The sequence below is a fragment of the Lentinula edodes genome, assembly GCF_021015755.1.
Source record: "Lentinula edodes strain Le(Bin) 0899 ss11 chromosome Unknown C8R40scaffold_71, whole genome shotgun sequence".
NCBI classification, from domain to species: domain Eukaryota; kingdom Fungi; phylum Basidiomycota; class Agaricomycetes; order Agaricales; family Omphalotaceae; genus Lentinula; species Lentinula edodes.
The window spans coordinates 37,060-52,976 of NW_025764377.1; the positions used below are offsets into that span (position 1 = coordinate 37,060).

Sequence of the window (15,917 nt, forward strand, 5' to 3'; positions counted from 1 at the left end):
ATATGTATGTAGCTTCAGATTCAGTCAGCCGGGAACGACGGCGAACATCATAACACTGTAATTCCCAGGATGTATTTGGCCGCATAAGAGCGGCATTCGCTCTTCGCCCTTTCTTCTTCGTAACATCTATAATGGCCCCCTCTTTGACGCACCCAACTACTGTCAACTTCATCGAGGAACATGACTTGTCTACGCCCTCCTTGCCAATGAAGGAGGCAGCGGATTATTATGGCAAAAGCGAGACGTTTACTCGCTCTCGGACATACAGTGCGGTGAGCGGATTCTGTGGCTTCCGCTTCAGCTAACCTCAACTTTGTCGCAGTCGCATATTCACGGCTACAACCCTAGACGGATCCCAGCATTTGACGAAAGTACTCATGCAAGAGCTCGCCGTTTATCTCATGATGAGAAGGCTTCCCAACCTCGACGTTTTCTAATAGACGTTGAAGAAACCATTCGTCTTGTGCTTGAGCAAGAGGATACAGATGGTGACTTCCAAATCAGTGTGACTGACGCTGGGCCCAAGGTGATGGCGTTAGGCACCGCGACGAGCAATGGTTTCAAGACGTTTGATATACGGGTAAGTAGTTGCTCTATATTGTTTTCACTATATTTTGACTCGAATCCACTCAGGGAACGTACATGCTTTCCAACCTTTTGCAAGAGTTAGCCCTTGCCCGTGACCATGGTCGAAAGAGGATCGTCCTGGACGAAGCCCGTCTCACTGAGAATCCCGTTGACCGACTGTCTCGTATGATCAAAAACTCATTTTGGCATTCTTTGACACGTCGTATTGATGGCGAAGGCCTCGAAATAATTTGTGCCGATCCCAAGAACCGTACTGGTCGCGTAAATCCCCGAATTTATGTTCCGCACGGCGAGCCTGCCATGGCTGATTATTATCGCAAAGTGGCTAGGGAAAAACCTCATCTCAACCTTGATGTCCAAGTATTACCCGTGAAGCCTGACGACCCATCCTTTGTGAAAAGCCTGAACAACAAACCAGGTATTCTAGCACTGGCAATGAACGAGTCAGATGACGGGAGGGGAGGAAAGATCCTGAAGGGTATCCCTTTCATTGTCCCCGGCGCTCGCTTCAATGAGGTACGTACCTCACCTTGTTCGTGTAGGTCGTTTTAACTGATCTACTCTTCGGCAGCTCTACAATTGGGATTCATACTTCATCTCCCTCGGTCTTCTGGTTGATGGCAAGGTCACCATGGCTCAGGGAATGGTTGATCATTTCATCTTCGAGATAAAGCACTATGGCAAGATCTTAAATGGCAGTCGGAGCTATTACCTCTGCCGAACGCAGCCACCTTTTCTTACCGACATGGCACTCCAAATCTTCAATCAACTTGACCGTTCAGACGTCGACGCTAACCGCGCATGGCTCAAGCGTGCAATTCAAGCCGCCATCAAAGAATACCATACCATTTGGGTTGCGGAACCTCGTATAGATCCAAAAACTGGTCTTTCTCGCTACCGTCCTGCAGGTCTTGGAATTCCTCCAGAAACTGAAGCTACGCATTTCACGCATATCCTCGAACCCTTTGCTCACAAGCATGGTCTCTCTATCCTCGAATTCAGTGAGAAATATAATGATGGCGTGTTGAAGGAGCCTGAACTTGACGAGTACTTCCTCCATGACCGTGCGGTCCGGGAGTCTGGTCACGACACGACGTATCGGTTTGAGAAGCGATGTGCAAACCTTGCAACTATTGACTTACAGGCTTTGTTGTACAAGTATGAGATAGACATTGGTACCGCTATTCGGGAGGTATTCGATGACGAGCTTGAATTGGAAGAGGAATTTCCCCTCGCGCCTTTCCCCATCACACCTGCGGCATATGCCAAGACCACTCGAGAAAGCTCAAAGGGCAGGTCGCAGAGCAGTGATGAGTGGTTTAAGCGTGCAGAATTTAGGAAGCAAATGATCGACAAGTATCTGTGGAATGACAACAAGAGTCTTTACTTTGATTATGACACTGCGAAAGAACAGCAGATATTGTACGAGAGCGTCACTGCATTGTGGGCGCTGTGGGCTGGTTGTGCCAGCGAGGAGCAGGCATGGAAGCTGGTGTATGTCCCTTTCTGGTTTAATCATTTTCCATCGCAGTTCTCATATATCTGTTTATGATAGTACCCAGTCTTTGAAAAAGTTTGAGGTTCTCGGCGGACTTGTTTCCGGCACGGAAGAGTCTAGGGGCAAGATTTCCTTAGATAGGCCAAATCGACAATGGGATTACCCGTACGTTTTCCAGCATTTGATATTCGTTCAGCTAGTTGACTGAGTACGATATAGATACGCATGGCACGTTAATCCTCTCATTTGATTGACCATAATCCTAACCATTCACAATAGGCCGCCACATCAAACCATGGCATGGGTAGGATTAGAACGGTATGGCTATCTTGAAGATGCACAACGACTTGCCTATAGGTTTCTATATATGTACGTGCACATTATAGCATTCCTTTTTCTGTTGCTTCAATTCTGACCAAAAATTCAGGATGACGACCGCCTTCGTCGACTTTAACGGAGTAGTTCCTGAAAAGGTAGGTCACAAACTTTGGCCTATGTGTGTATAGTCTGATCCCTTTCAAGTTCGATGCGGTGAAGTTGTCTCATCTCGTGGATGCTGAATATGGAAACCAGGGAATCGATTTTAAAATGGTCCCTCGTGAAGGTTTTGGATGGATGAATGGTATGGCCAGCGTTCTTCAAAATGCTTAAATTCACTCACCTCCGCATTCAGCCGCCTATCAAGTTGGACTTTCCTTCCTCAACAGCCACATGCGTCGCGCAGTAGCTGCCTGCACCAGCCCCGAGGTCTTTTTCTCAGCAGCTAATAACGGCACTGAACAGGTTCTACAAGATATGACTTCTGATCCTCTCGGGCTTGCCATGGATTCTCTTGAGATCGTCACACAAGACTGAGCGCTAACCATTTTTTGATCACTATCTTTTGATCTTCGTGTGCTATGAAATACTCTACAGCTCCATTGATCGTTCTGCGTTATACCCTAATAATGTATTAATCATTCTTGACGTTCCTTCCATCACGTAGACACCCATTTGTATATTAGCATCGTAGTCTACCGCATTCTGCTAGCATATAGAGATGAATCCTGAAATCGCCATTTATAATTGACATCATGTTGCAAAGAGGAAAAGCGGGGGCTGCAACCTCAGTCAGTAGATAGATAGATAGATACGCGGCTCCGCCTAAGGCATCTCCGCAGTCATTGCTTTTCTCAAAAGGTGAGGGAGATTCAGATCGAGGGTACTTATGTTGCCACGCGAAAGGCCCTAACCAAGCCCAAGCCGAGCTGCACGGCATCTTATGACTCGAGAGGCCATACAACTTGGTTCATCTGCAAAACCTGTTTTTTCGGCTAATTCTCCGAAAGCAGCTGAGAGCACTTCCCAGCAGCCAAAGCACCCAGAGCAAGGTTGAAATTTTGCTCTCGGTGCTTTGGGTGAGGCTGGAGAGCGCTCTCCAGCCAGTACCCTTGCTCTGGCGAACATACAGGTTTTGCAGATGTTGAAATCTTCGAATACCTGTGTTCGTGTCACTTATTGATGATATCCAACTACTTAGGTACAATCTGGAAGGTATATGTGAGCTTGAAGGGCGTTTGAGACAGTTCTGCAACCTCCAGCCAATAGACCCTGCCTAGCCCTGCCTGGACTCTCTATTCATTGGAGATGGGGGTCGTGAGAATCGTTTCCCCGATCTGAATCTCCCTCACCTCTTGGCTTTTCTTGTGACGCAGACGGCCATTTCCCACGAACACCCCCCCCCAATTCTTCGCCAATTCAGTTGGGAATTTATTACTGAGTTGGGGGGTGTTCGTGGGAAATTGCCGTCACTGTATGTAGAAATGGGACGTCAGGATTGTAAGAGACGCCTAAGAAAGCATTGTATATTGGACTATATTGGAACGCTCACTATGTAGAATGCATCTCAAGAATCAACACATTCATTGAGAAGATTTTATATATTCTAATGTATGCTGGTACAGCTGATGAGAACATATTTGTACATACATTTCCTTTACTTCATTCAGTAGCATTATTCCATTTTCTCTTTTCTTGCATAATTATCTGAGTTGGACCATCAACGTTCAATGTTCAACCGTCGTATCCATTGCGTCCAAGGACTACGCCAAATGCTGGCCCACTCTTCCCAAACATTTTTTGTAAGTCCCCAACAAGCAGTTCGGGCTTCTCATGTGCTGCAAAGTGCCCTCCGGAGTCATGTTCTACTTCAAACACAACATTTCCGACAAGGTGATACCAACTGTACACGGCACAAGTTACAATTTGAGACTAACAAGATTCAGAAGTTACATACCTCTTCGGAATACGCCCGAGCTCTTTTGGGAAATGTGAAAATCCCAGCGGGATCGTTGGGATATGGAAATTGGTACTACCGACTTCTTGACCAGCATGTTCAACTTCGTAGTAGATCCTGAGTGATGCTGCGGGCCCAGCGCGAGAGAACCAATAGATTGATACCCAGGTTAGGACTGTGACCCCATGATTTTTATGGTTTTAAGAAATCGATCGCTTGAAAATATAATGTGTACCTTCATCATCAGTCCAAGGATAAGCATCAGTCCAAATGACGAGTTTTTCATAAATCCAAGCAAGCAGTCCAACAGGCGAGTCTGCTAAACTGTATCCCAGAGTTTGCGGTTTTGTTGCCTGTATTCGGTAGTACCCATTTCCAGAGCGTTTGTATTCTTGGAAGCGCGCGAGCCCATCCTTCTCAATAGCAGTGTAAGAACTAGGATCTTGGGTTGCCGGAGGTCCAGCCCTGTGAGTGTATCATACATTTAAGTTGCAATGAAAGAGGACGAGTCGAAACGACATGTACAAGATAAGATTGATATGCCACGCTTTGGAATGTTCTCCGCCATAACGACGGGCAATCTCTTTAGTAATCTTCAAGTTGATGTGAATCGACATTCAAAAGACAATGACAAACCATCCTTCCACTTACGCTGGCGCCCCAATCTCCGCCTTGAGTAACTATATCAGACCCCAACACCTTGAGAGATCTGTCACTATTTTCTGGTTCAAATATATACGCACCATACTCTGTGTAACCAAGTGCAAGCATCAATTTATGCGAGACCTATTTCGTGGAACAATTAGAGTCATTGATAAATTCATGAGTAATATGATTTTCACCTCTGCATATTGCGTGAACGAAAATCCCGTTTTCTTAGGTCCCTCAGAGAACCCAAAACCGGGCAGGCTCAACGCTACTACATCGAATACAGGAAGTCGAGCATCCCCAGACCCGGCTGTCAACAAAGGTACAATTTTTCGAGATTCCAGAAAGCTTCCTGGCCCTGTAGGCAATAGGTGAACCGAGGTTCTCAAGTGCAGTCACGATGCTCACATCCGTGCACAAAAAGTAGAGGGATACCCAGGCCTCTCTCGCTTTTCTTGTGGACATAGTGTATGTTCAATGTACCGAATCCATCCACCTCGATATCCCGTGTAAACTGAGGCAACTCGGCGTTGAGCTTTTGCTCTTCGTGCCTCCAATCAAAACCATCACGCCATCGAGCGACGAGTCTCTTTATGTCAGCGAGAGGCGCACCGTATGCCCACCCAGAGTCTTCCAACTCATCGGGAAAAACTGCGTTTTCGAGCCGAGACTTCAAGGTGGATAAAGCAGTGGGTGGAATGTCGATTTTGTAAGAAGACATCGATGGTTCAGAGTAAGATTAGAAATGCTTGAACGCCACTGACGATTGTCAACCCATGATGTTAGCTAAGTAGTCTTGTACATATGTACATATTGGGATGGTTGGACTTGGAGCTACTTGGAGTAACACCGGCTAATCCGCGGCCCGCTCTAATCGCTTTAAACTGTTTCCTTCAACGTTATGCTTGATGTTACCGATCTTCTGGAAGGATATCCTCGTCCATTGGCTTAACTTCGTATCCATCAATACGCCTGCTCCTTCCCCCCGTCTAAGCTTCGAGCTCAGACATCTACATGCCGTCTCTTCGTCTGCTCACGTCGTCTTCCAGGATGTTCCTCCAGTTTGGAAAGAATCTTCCGCCTATCTGCAACAGAACCGTTCATTTGCCATTGAAGCTCGGCCTGTTTCCTCTTACAGAGGACCTAATTATGAAGATCAACGGGTGGCGCGGGTGCAGTCAATGAAGTTTGGTCAAAGTCAGTCCTTAAATTGGGAACAAGAGATAGTCCCTGGCCCAAACGTAGAGAGCAGGGAGACTTTGTTAGAGCTAGCCAAGATGTCTAACAATGCCTATGTCGAAGTCGGAGATCCAGCGTGGTACGAGTTGGGCGAAGAGTGGAACACTGTGGGTGCTAAGCTTACAATCAGCTGATATCCATCCCTCAACTCCAGTCCTTCAGACGTATCCATTTGGATGGGAACCCGATGCCGATGGATTTCGCGGACAAGTTTTTGCGACTCCAGATAATTCGACCGTTATTGTATCTGTCAAAGGAACGTCTGCAGGACTTTTAGGAGGTGGTGGTCCCACGGTAAAGAAGGACAAACTGAATGACAACCTCTTGTTCAGCTGTTGTTGTGCAAGAGTAGACTGGACGTGGACTACCGTCTGTGGATGCTACCGTGGTGGTTGGAAATGCGACCAAGGTGCGACTACCGCTGTAACTTCGAGAGAGAGAGTAAATTCAGAGTTACCATGATTCAGAATGTGTCGAAACTGCCCTCATCGAGGAATCTCTGTTCTACTCTATTGGAATTGTGCGCGGTCCCGTCTTGTGTGTACGGTCCGAGTTCAAACTAATACTCACTCAGAATCTGTACAATAATTTGACTTACATCTATCCGGAATCCAACATATGGATCATTGGACACTCCCTGGGTGGTTCTCTGGCATCTCTTATCGGTGTCACTTTTGGTGCACCTGTTGTTGCATTCGAAGCTCCTGGAGAGAAGATGGCTGCTAGTCGATTGCATCTCCCTTCTCCACCGAGCACCCAACATATCACCCACGTCTATCATACTGCTGATCCTATAGCTATGGGCACATGTAATGGTGTGTTATCGTCCTGTGCTCTTGGTGGATATGCGATGGAATCGCGGTACGTGCCACATCTCAATACTCCTATGCACTAGTTTTACGTTTTCCTTGTCTTGATGTACTCACTAGTTGCCATTTGGGCAAGTCTGTCATTTACGACACGGTATCGAACTCCTCCTGGGCAGTCGATGTTCGTACACACGGCATAGTTGCTGTCATCGAGAAGGTTCTCTCCGACCCTTGGCTTCCGAGCGTTGAGATAGGCCGGGAAGTCCCTGAAGCGATTTCTGAGGAGGATTGTATCGTAAGTTGACTCGAACCTGTACGCTCGAGGGCTGCGTTAACAGTTTCTCTTGTAGGAATGCTACAGTTGGGAATATGGCTCGTATCCTGAGAAGCTCGACGAACTATAGTGTGCAATGACAAACAGCATACATACTGTATGTGTAACGACGTCCCGAGCATCTTGTCTCTTCTGTTTAAGGAGTTCGATAATCAATGGGTACATAATCTATATTACACCTGCAATGGATTAGGATATCACGGCACGGTAAATGATTGCAAGTGTTTGCGAACACTGTCTGTCAGTAACGCCTGGACCTAGACGGATTGGTATTCTGGTCTGTAAATCCTTGGACGAGGACCAGGTGGTAAATTAGTTGCAATTTCGACGGCACAATCCACCAGCATGTTGTTACTTCCTGGCTGGAAATTGTTTGCGTCAAAGGGGAACAAGACTACCGAGTACTGCACGTAGGATTTCGAAACATTAATATATTGTGATATACTTTTGGGAAACGCACTCACCTCAAGCTGAAAGCGACCAATGAATGTGGTAGGCATCAAGTCCGGTGAAAGGACGATCTCGCCACTCAATGTTCGTTTGAATGTTCCTTTCTCTGACCTTGAAGATTCGACCAAAGGCCACCACGTTGCGAGTTCTGAGTGCTCGAACTCGTCTTTTCTGAGCTTAGGATCAACAGCCTTGTTCTCTTCGGGATGATAACTGCAAATAGAACGATAGGTTATTGAAGTTGTCCCCTTACAATTGAAGGACAAACCGAAGAGTTCGACGAAGGCGACAGATGATAGCACGAGGCGGGAAGAGAGATTCGAGAGTTTGAACGTCGTCTGATTGAATGACTAGATGAAGTGGAATGACAGATCCCCTTGCGTAAGAAAGCTAAGAAGAACGTCAGTGTACGTGTTCTGGGTAGAGGCAACAAAAAGGACATACAGGTAATGCCAGAGATAGCTGGTGTGATTTGTGAGGCAGAGTGTACTCAGCAGAGTTTCATACTCACAGTACACGAGAAGTTAACTGTTTGTCGATTAAACAGTTTACCTTGGATCTGAACTGGGGCTAGTGTATGCCAGCCTTGCGGGTCTGCGATGGGTCCCGGTATGGTTGTGTTCCCCTCATACGCAACTTGTCTGAGCCGTGAAGGAAGCCCTGGATGAATGATAGGTACGTAGATGAACGGTGTTATGATTCTGAATGCAATTTGTTCAATGAATCTCTGTGGGGAGATGAGGATGCATACCGATGGTCCGTCTTCAGTAAACCACGAGAAAAGCGGGCAATTACTTCATATTGTATGCTCGCCCTGGCATGCCGTTCCATGAAAGTTTGTGGAAGACGAAAGACCTCGACCCGAGGCGCATCTTTCGACCCTATAGTGAGGCTAACTTCTTTCGGGAGATGCACAGAGAAAGGCCAATCATGTATTCCTTGAAGTTTGCCGTTTGCACTGGTATGCCCGTCAGACAGTGACCATAATGTCTGGTTATAATCAAGGAAGATATGTTGCTTCGCGCCCGAAAGGATTTTTCCCTGAATCTACGGGATGTTACATGTGTAGACCTTCCTCGTGTACAAGCAGTGTACAAGTAACAACTCTTACCGAAATTACTACTGCATTTATGGATTCGCCACTTTCAACATCTACCTTCACCAAACCATCGACCTTAGAGTCTTCCAAAAACGTTGGCAAATGCTTCGAGATCAACGCATTGCCATACAACACTAACGACGCGCTGGATTTGTTCCCTTTCAATGGAATGTTGTATGTGAACTCCTTCGATGCTCCGTCAGATAAATCGGTCAAATTCGAAGGTACCTCACGTCCTACGCCGGACAATGAAGAGTATGCAGGTAAATCAACGTCTTGGTCATTGGCGTCGTAGCCCGGTGGTAATCCGGAATCAAACATGGGTCACAAGCTTCTTTTGTGACATTGACAAGCACTTGAAAAAACCTTTGAGAACCATTCCAAAAGCAATTATAGTAAACGAGTCTCTTATGTTCAAGTGTACTCCATACAAACGCTTCCTCTAATCATGACTTTCATTGAGCTTCGACAGGTATGCCCTCGAAACCGGTCTTCTTCACTCAAGTTCTTCGATCGGCGATATCCTGGCGATATCCGTCTTTCTGACCTCTTCTACAACGATATATCTATTCAAATTATCTTCCGCCAGCTCAGAATTCACTTGCCACCTGGTCGGGTTCTCATAAGTTCTCATCAATGTTTCCTCCGAAGGCAAGGGCATAAAGCGCGGTTGGTACGACTTTCAAGGAAACTTTTGTATTAGCCAAGTTGACCTCGTTCACTACTAGGCAATGTCAGCGCTTTGCGTCGAATCTTCAGGTCCAGCGATCTTGGAATTGTGTTTTCCACCTTGAATGCATCTTTTTCAAAAAATTGTGAACCAAAATTAGAGTTGTATAAGTAGCTCCGGATCCGATATGCTGTAGTGACTCAGTCTAGGCTACTAGGTGAGAGGCTGTATGTCAATTAACGTGTGCAATAAAATCACTGTCTATGCAATGTGCTTCAGTGCGGCGGATCTTCAACATGATGTATGGTGGGTATCCATTCAACTAAATACCTGATTTGACTCCAACCAAGTACAGATCAACAGATACAAAACATTTCCCGTCCTAGGCTATGTACACCTTCACGTTACCGCTCTGCAAGGAAGTATAAACCGCAGTGACCATCTAATGTTATTGACTAGACTCAGCTTTGATGTCCAGGGTCCCAAGTTTCAGTTTAGTAGTCATTCTGTGCCGCCATACTTGGGAATCAGAACGTATATAAAATGACCATCGCGTTTTCTACTTGTATCGACCATGTTTGATTCCCCCTCGTCCACTTATCTGCTTGATTTTGAAGTTGTCGAGATCGAACCCAAGCTCCCTTCATTTACCCATCGTCCCTCTCCATACTGCTCCACTATTCAAATGGACCATCGAAGAAGAAATTTCGAGTATTCGGTGGCAAAAAGTATTGCTGGTCCTGGAATCTCTTTGACTGTCTCTGGTGACTCCAGGATATCGAACGAACTCCCTTCGTTCCTGGAGGGTGACAAAGTCACTGGAGCAGTACGAATATCCGCGAACAACGGCGAGGATATTAGAGCTGTTCATGTATCGGTGAGCAATACGTCCGATTCTATCATTATATGCATCTTTCTAACGTGTATGTGGCTGCATAGTTGAAAGGCCGGATCCTGACAGGTCGGAACTCGGACGCGGTTTGCACTTTCCTAGACCTTCGGGAAACCCTGTGGACAGCAGAATCCGGAGATATCGAAGCTCATAGAGATCTAACAAATGAGTCCGACTATATTTGGCCTTATTCCCTGCTTTTGCCGAAGAAAGTGGTGATCTCACAGAACGACGGCGAAAAAGGACAAGTGTTTGCGCTCCCTCATACCTTTTCGGAAGCAGGTGTTCCGGCTCGAGTCCATTACGAAATGGCGGTCTCCCTAAAACAAAGTAGATGGAAAATGAACAGAAGGTTAGTGTCTTTGCCGTCGCAAAGTCAAACTTACAATGGTTTCGTCTAATTGTTCAGGATTACCACTGAAATTGTCTGTTTCCAAATCAAACGAACTCGGCCCCGAAGTGGATACATTTCAGCAGTTACAAGTTTTGATGCTGCGGCAGATAGAGTAACTTGCTGGAAAGCCTTGGAGTTCAATTTCACCGGGACTGTATCCCAATTTCAGCCACGAACAGTGGAACTACTTTGTACTTTATCCTTGAAAGATTCAGTAAGTCTGAAAATGTTCATTCAAGAACAGAAATAACTTAGATCAGATATTCACAGTTATGTTACACTCGGGGATCCTCCATACCTCTGCTCCTCAAGATAAGATGTCAAGATAAACAAGCCCTTGAATCAGTTGCCTCCCCAGATGCTGTAGTTGTTCAACTCAACCGACGCATCAACTACAAGGATGTGCAAATGTGCGGGGGCAAATCATCCCGTTGGTCAACTGTGGTAGAGAGTGTAGGTGTGGCTACATGGATGAATCATGAAGAAATCTCCTCGGGGCCTGCTCTTTCAGATTACTACCATTCCACTCTAATTGGAAAACTAGAGCTGAAAAGCGGTCTAGTTCCCTCTGCTATCATCGCGAACTTGGCTATAGAGGTGAGATACGAAATCGAATACCTTTGGTGTCGTAACCTGACGAGTTGTAATTTGGAACTCAGTATTTTCTATCTGTCCATCCTTTCTCATCGCCCGCATTCCAGCCCAAAGACAATAAGTCAGCGTTATTACTGTCCCAAACGATCCAAATAACCACAGATCTCACAAAGTCTAGCTCACAGAATAGAGTAATTTAGTATCGATAGTAGTCCCGTCGTATCCTATACTTCCAATTGTTCACTAAGTATACCCCTCCTATAATTTTACCTCATAATATGTTATTCTTATTGTCTTCGCACTGATAGATCATTCGAAGTTGAGTACGTTGATCATGTATGAGTTCGCGGTGAGCACTACAGCAGTTTACAGCAGAACGTGATGGTGTTCTCCCACGTTATTCAACTTATTGTGGTGCCGTAGTGTGCCGTGTGCGGGACGCGTGCACACGTGTTGACTTGTTTATGGGCTTCCTTGTTCTTGACTCTGGCGCTCCAAGCTCTCAAAGACAATAATGGCTATTTATACTGGATATGGGCTTCCCTTTATACCAAAAGAACCGGACCTTCGGCTAGTGCTTTCTTTTAAGTGCTGGATCATTGAGGGCCTTCTACTTTATACCCCATGGACGCTTTGTCCCCTCCTCCATACCGGCAGCTATCCAGGCAAGGGCAGGCATCCCATTCTGGCTCTGAGCTTCCGCGTTATACCCGGCGCAATACGCTTGTGCATCCTGTCGCTCCCCGAGATCCTACTCAACATGTTTTTTCTCTCTCAGATGGCCGGGCAAGGCCATGGCTCGTTCTCAGAGTAGCAAGTAGCGCGAAATCCACGAAAACTCTTCCCATCTTTTACGAGAAGGAGAATATCAATGCTACGCTCGAACTTCATGCAGAAAAGGGCGATTCATCCATACAGTCTGTGATGGCGATGGTACGCCTTTATCGAAACCTCCTCGTTTACTATGAGCTTAAAGAAACGAAAAGGTTCGAGGAAGAGTCATAACAGGACCACGGTCAGATGAGACTGTCACGTTCCTGACCATCTATCACCCCATCTGGGCGCGATCGGTTGATACTCCGAGGACACCTTCTCCCTCCGAGGGTGCTAGCGGGTCTAAGCTCTTTGGAGATTGTGTGTGGTCTTTTTCAATCCCCTTACCAAAGACCGTCGCTGTTGGGAAGTCGGACGTTCAATTTCGTCTTCCTGAGACGTTTTCCGAACGTGATTTAGCAGCCAGTGTACAATACGATCTAACGATACACATATCTCGTGCAAAACTTCGAGCAGATAGTCAGTAAGTATGATTATAAGTCATGTTATGAACTTCACTGATGATCATGCTGACCACCATAGAATCCGCACTCCTTTCGGTTACGTCCCAAGCTCGAAGCCCGAACCTCCAAGTGTACTCCGGCAGCTCGCCTACCAACAAAGCATGCCAGTACCTGGTCCTTCGGCGGACCCTCGGGGATGGGAAACGCTCAAGACATGTAAAGCCAAAGGTACAACCTTGCAGAACTGCCCCGCAGATGTTCGATGTAGTGTAAGTCTCTTTCAGATTCATCAAGTTACTTATTTACATTACGACAACGTAGTTATCGCTAGCAAAGCCAGTAAGTTGTTTGACGATCGTAACGTCTTGCGGTCCCTCATTTAATTACTCTCAGTTATGCTATACCCGGGGTTCCGTTATTCCATGTTCTCTTACATTGTCCAGCAGTGATCCACAAGCTTTAGACATGATAACAGCTTCAGACTGTGTCAACGTTGGCCTTCGAAGGACAGTGGGATACACATCTGCACCCGGAATCGAAAAGAAACGAGTTGCTTATCAAGAATCCTCTCGAGAGTTCGGGAAAGCAGTTTGGTGGCCTTCAGCCTCGGTTCAGGGCGACCGCCACAACCGTCATCTCGAGGGTGAAATTAGATTAGCAAAAGATCTCAGGCCGACATCTCTCATGGACCATTTTAGTATTTCAGTGCGTAGCAAGCGCTTTACTTTCTTCGGCCTACTCACCCCTTTCATAGTATTCTGTTGTGTTGCGATCATTCAACATCTCCGCACTCAAATCCGCTCACTCGGAGATTTTACTGTCTGAACCGGTCAATATTGTCGCCGCGTATGCCAAGGGCCCTCGGCCTATTGCGTATGCACCTCCAGCTTACGATCCTTATTCACGCGAAAACGACCAAGACTACTGATGTATTGTGCTTCGATAGCCAAACATGCGTTTATGTCTCGTCCCGGTAGTCAATCCTATACGCCCTATTCATGACGAATCACGTCTTTCTTTCTATAGCTGTTATGCTTGGACATGCGGCAAAACATTTTGTCTTGTAGCACTATCGTTTATATCTGCATTCGTCATTATTGACTGTATCGATACCCGACTGCCTCATCCTCTTACACTCTAATAATACGCCACTTATGTCTAAATTTCGACCGGGTCTCACTACTACACACTATGGACGTCAAACATCATTCACGCGTCGGTCATCTTCTGCTGCTGCATATTATACTTAGAGTCCTCCGCCCACGGTCGCGGTGAAGTGTGACCTTGTGACTGGCAACGCATGAGGTCTCTTTTTACAGTAACAGTTCTCACTTCAAGTAAAGCATGTGGGTATCCTGATGGCTACATGTGCAATAAAGCGAAGTCAACGCGGAGTTTTCAGGAAACTACTACATACATATAAGCAATCGAATGCTCAGGCGGCGGATACATATATGTAGGCAGTGAAGGTATGCATATCCATCAACAATCTCTACTCTGACTCCTTCACAGATGAGATGCAGAACCACGAACTTCCTGCTTATTCGCAAAGACCCGGACCAGGAACATCATCGAGATGGTCAATGGGAACACTCGCTACAGCGAGTTCCGTTGAGAATTTTGAGCACTGTTTTACAATGGAGCGGAATGGTAAGATATGGTTGAGTCTTCATGTTCGGAGCCGTGCCAAGAGCGCTGCTTCACCACCTATCTACACGGAGGGCGATGTCGTCTCCGGACGTGTAGAGCTACACTTCGATAAGCCGGAAAAGATCAAGGGAATAAATATAGCGGTACGTTTCACCGTAAATTATACGAGAGATACGACAGTGACGACACCCCAGATGCAAGGAGGGACAACGGCGGTCGGACAGGAGGAGATCATTTTTCTTGACGCGACACAAGAAATTTGGTCTCCAGATCCCAAGCAAGGCAAGTCAGGAGAAAGATTGCAAGGGAAGTATGCATTGCCTTTCAAGTTCGTTCTACCGAAGGAGGTCACAATGACGTTGTCGAAGAATAACAAAGCGGAATTCAAGCTGCCACCCAATTTCTCCGAACGCGCTAGTCCTTCCTACATTGACTATAAACTTATCGTGACTGTGAGGCGAGGACTGTTCCTGGCAAACATGACGTGAGTCTGATACCTTTCGACCGACATTCAACTCATAGACCACAGATTATCCCATTACTTCGCCTATGTACCATTAACAACACCACCATTGCCATCGACACTGAGGCAGATGTCATACAGGAGTGGAACGGGACTGATAGGTCCAGATAGAGATAGATATGGTTGGAAGGTAGTTGGACCGGCAAAACTGGCAGGCACACTATTCAACGTTCGGAAAACAGGATTGGAATGTGAGGTGCGTGTTGCCGGGGACCTGATAACCTGTATATCTTGATGAGTTCCAATATAGCTAGCTATTGCCACACCGGTGAGAACTTCCGAGTCAAACTAGCATGCCTGGCTGATGTGGCTACATAAGCTCGCTTTCCCTGTGCGCTCGCCCATTCCGTTGTTCCTCACTCTGAGAAGCAACGACGAACAGGCACTGGATATTCTTTCGAGTCCATCGGCGATTCGAGTATTTTTAGGTTTGTTCCCCTTACCAATAGCATAAATGCCGTGGATGATAATGACATATAATAATCTCAGTGAGGTCGTTGGCTAATGGATCCGATGCAGTGGACGATGATGTAGTCAGAAGGAGCAACAACTTCTTCGTTGAATCAGCAGGCCAAGCTGTTTTCTGGTCTGCTAGTCGGGATAAGAACTCGAGAACGTTGCAGGGGGAGTTGGAGGTGAGACATGGCGTTAAACCTAGCTTCGTATTTCCGCGATTTGCGATCAGAGTAAGGTTCCCCGGTAATGCTGCGACTGGAGGGACTGACGCAAAAAAACACAGTATTCGCTGGATCTGCTGCCTTTCGCCGCCCCAGGATTCCAGTTGGACACAACGGCGAATGGAGATTCTGTCCTTCTTTCTGAAACAGTGACAATATGTACGACGCATGCTCCTGGCATCGTACCACGATCATACACTCCGCCAGGGTATGAGCATCCCCAAGGTGGTGGAGATTACAATAAATCGATGGGACTGTTAGAGAATGGAAATCAAAGGTTTTATCACCACATTAGATGAC

The 15,917-nt window shown here is 46.4% G+C and overlaps 7 protein-coding genes across 7 annotated transcripts; 5 read left to right on the top strand and 2 right to left on the bottom strand.

The window, feature by feature from the left end:
• The first annotated feature begins 61 nt into the window (after nucleotides 1–61).
• C8R40DRAFT_1135089 (alpha,alpha-trehalase-neutral trehalase) lies at nucleotides 62–3,332 on the top strand. The gene is made up of 9 exons (XM_046229334.1): nucleotides 62–272; nucleotides 323–580; nucleotides 634–1,104; nucleotides 1,160–2,082; nucleotides 2,144–2,251; nucleotides 2,366–2,455; nucleotides 2,514–2,559; nucleotides 2,609–2,708; nucleotides 2,760–3,332. Exons 1-9 carry the CDS (start codon nucleotides 132–134, stop codon nucleotides 2,939–2,941), a joined length of 2,319 nt encoding a protein of 772 aa, XP_046079459.1. The 5' UTR covers nucleotides 62–131; the 3' UTR covers nucleotides 2,942–3,332.
• A 649-nt stretch (nucleotides 3,333–3,981) lies between these two features.
• Nucleotides 3,982–5,809, bottom strand: C8R40DRAFT_1135093 (Alpha/Beta hydrolase protein). Its single transcript, XM_046229335.1, has 8 exons — nucleotides 5,418–5,809; nucleotides 5,204–5,367; nucleotides 5,105–5,147; nucleotides 5,013–5,041; nucleotides 4,887–4,954; nucleotides 4,597–4,826; nucleotides 4,362–4,536; nucleotides 3,982–4,307 (listed from the first exon to the last, which is right to left on the bottom strand). Exons 1-8 carry the CDS (start codon nucleotides 5,728–5,730, stop codon nucleotides 4,139–4,141), a joined length of 1,191 nt encoding a protein of 396 aa, XP_046079460.1. The 5' UTR covers nucleotides 5,731–5,809; the 3' UTR covers nucleotides 3,982–4,138.
• Nucleotides 5,810–5,917: 108 nt separating this feature from the next.
• C8R40DRAFT_1074846 (alpha/beta-hydrolase) lies at nucleotides 5,918–7,461 on the top strand (the record flags this gene model as incomplete). Its single annotated transcript, XM_046226771.1, has 5 exons — nucleotides 5,918–6,355; nucleotides 6,411–6,657; nucleotides 6,716–7,109; nucleotides 7,178–7,352; nucleotides 7,408–7,461. 5 exons carry the CDS (start codon nucleotides 5,918–5,920, stop codon nucleotides 7,459–7,461), a joined length of 1,308 nt encoding a protein of 435 aa, XP_046079461.1.
• Nucleotides 7,462–7,648: 187 nt separating this feature from the next.
• C8R40DRAFT_1177861 (uncharacterized protein) lies at nucleotides 7,649–9,261 on the bottom strand (the record flags this gene model as incomplete). The annotated part of the gene is made up of 7 exons (XM_046232750.1): nucleotides 7,649–7,795; nucleotides 7,856–8,054; nucleotides 8,110–8,231; nucleotides 8,286–8,303; nucleotides 8,353–8,542; nucleotides 8,593–8,888; nucleotides 8,953–9,261. 7 exons carry the CDS (start codon nucleotides 9,259–9,261, stop codon nucleotides 7,649–7,651), a joined length of 1,281 nt encoding a protein of 426 aa, XP_046079462.1.
• Nucleotides 9,262–9,804: 543 nt separating this feature from the next.
• C8R40DRAFT_1135115 (uncharacterized protein) lies at nucleotides 9,805–11,788 on the top strand. Its single transcript, XM_046229336.1, has 7 exons — nucleotides 9,805–9,827; nucleotides 9,890–10,021; nucleotides 10,076–10,487; nucleotides 10,550–10,854; nucleotides 10,912–11,110; nucleotides 11,167–11,493; nucleotides 11,556–11,788. The coding sequence occupies exons 3-7, from the start codon at nucleotides 10,185–10,187 to the stop codon at nucleotides 11,688–11,690; spliced, it is 1,269 nt and encodes a 422-aa protein (XP_046079463.1). The 5' UTR covers nucleotides 9,805–9,827; nucleotides 9,890–10,021; nucleotides 10,076–10,184; the 3' UTR covers nucleotides 11,691–11,788.
• Nucleotides 11,789–12,114: 326 nt separating this feature from the next.
• C8R40DRAFT_1177863 (uncharacterized protein) lies at nucleotides 12,115–13,695 on the top strand (the record flags this gene model as incomplete). Its single annotated transcript, XM_046232751.1, has 6 exons — nucleotides 12,115–12,423; nucleotides 12,477–12,787; nucleotides 12,847–13,036; nucleotides 13,089–13,106; nucleotides 13,161–13,472; nucleotides 13,522–13,695. The coding sequence occupies 6 exons, from the start codon at nucleotides 12,115–12,117 to the stop codon at nucleotides 13,693–13,695; spliced, it is 1,314 nt and encodes a 437-aa protein (XP_046079464.1).
• Nucleotides 13,696–14,404: 709 nt separating this feature from the next.
• On the top strand, nucleotides 14,405–15,916 carry C8R40DRAFT_1062229 (uncharacterized protein; the record flags this gene model as incomplete). Its single annotated transcript, XM_046225462.1, has 7 exons — nucleotides 14,405–14,560; nucleotides 14,612–14,901; nucleotides 14,947–15,136; nucleotides 15,191–15,208; nucleotides 15,260–15,368; nucleotides 15,430–15,626; nucleotides 15,680–15,916. 7 exons carry the CDS (start codon nucleotides 14,405–14,407, stop codon nucleotides 15,914–15,916), a joined length of 1,197 nt encoding a protein of 398 aa, XP_046079465.1.
• Nucleotide 15,917: the final 1 nt, after the last annotated feature.

What these genes read in the sequence shown, in the direction of transcription:
- C8R40DRAFT_1135093 (XM_046229335.1), bottom strand. Translation starts at nt 5,730, where the DNA reads ATGTCTTCTTACAAAATCGACATTCCACCCACTGCTTTATCCACCTTG. An exon ending in GCGGAGATTGGGGCGCCAGC is followed by an intron (nt 4,955 to 5,012) that starts GTAAGTGGAAGG and finishes ATCAACTTGAAG; the next exon opens with ATTACTAAAGAGATTGCCCG. An exon ending in TCCTTGGACTGATGATGAAG is followed by an intron (nt 4,537 to 4,596) that starts GTACACATTATA and finishes ATGGGGTCACAG; the next exon opens with TCCTAACCTGGGTATCAATC.
- C8R40DRAFT_1135115 (XM_046229336.1), top strand. Translation starts at nt 10,185, where the DNA reads ATGTTTGATTCCCCCTCGTCCACTTATCTGCTTGATTTTGAAGTTGTC. An exon ending in TTAGAGCTGTTCATGTATCG is followed by an intron (nt 10,488 to 10,549) that starts GTGAGCAATACG and finishes GTGGCTGCATAG; the next exon opens with TTGAAAGGCCGGATCCTGAC. An exon ending in TCGCGAACTTGGCTATAGAG is followed by an intron (nt 11,494 to 11,555) that starts GTGAGATACGAA and finishes TTTGGAACTCAG; the next exon opens with TATTTTCTATCTGTCCATCC.
- C8R40DRAFT_1135089 (XM_046229334.1), top strand. Translation starts at nt 132, where the DNA reads ATGGCCCCCTCTTTGACGCACCCAACTACTGTCAACTTCATCGAGGAA. An exon ending in CCGGCGCTCGCTTCAATGAG is followed by an intron (nt 1,105 to 1,159) that starts GTACGTACCTCA and finishes ACTCTTCGGCAG; the next exon opens with CTCTACAATTGGGATTCATA. An exon ending in GAGCAGGCATGGAAGCTGGT is followed by an intron (nt 2,083 to 2,143) that starts GTATGTCCCTTT and finishes TGTTTATGATAG; the next exon opens with TACCCAGTCTTTGAAAAAGT.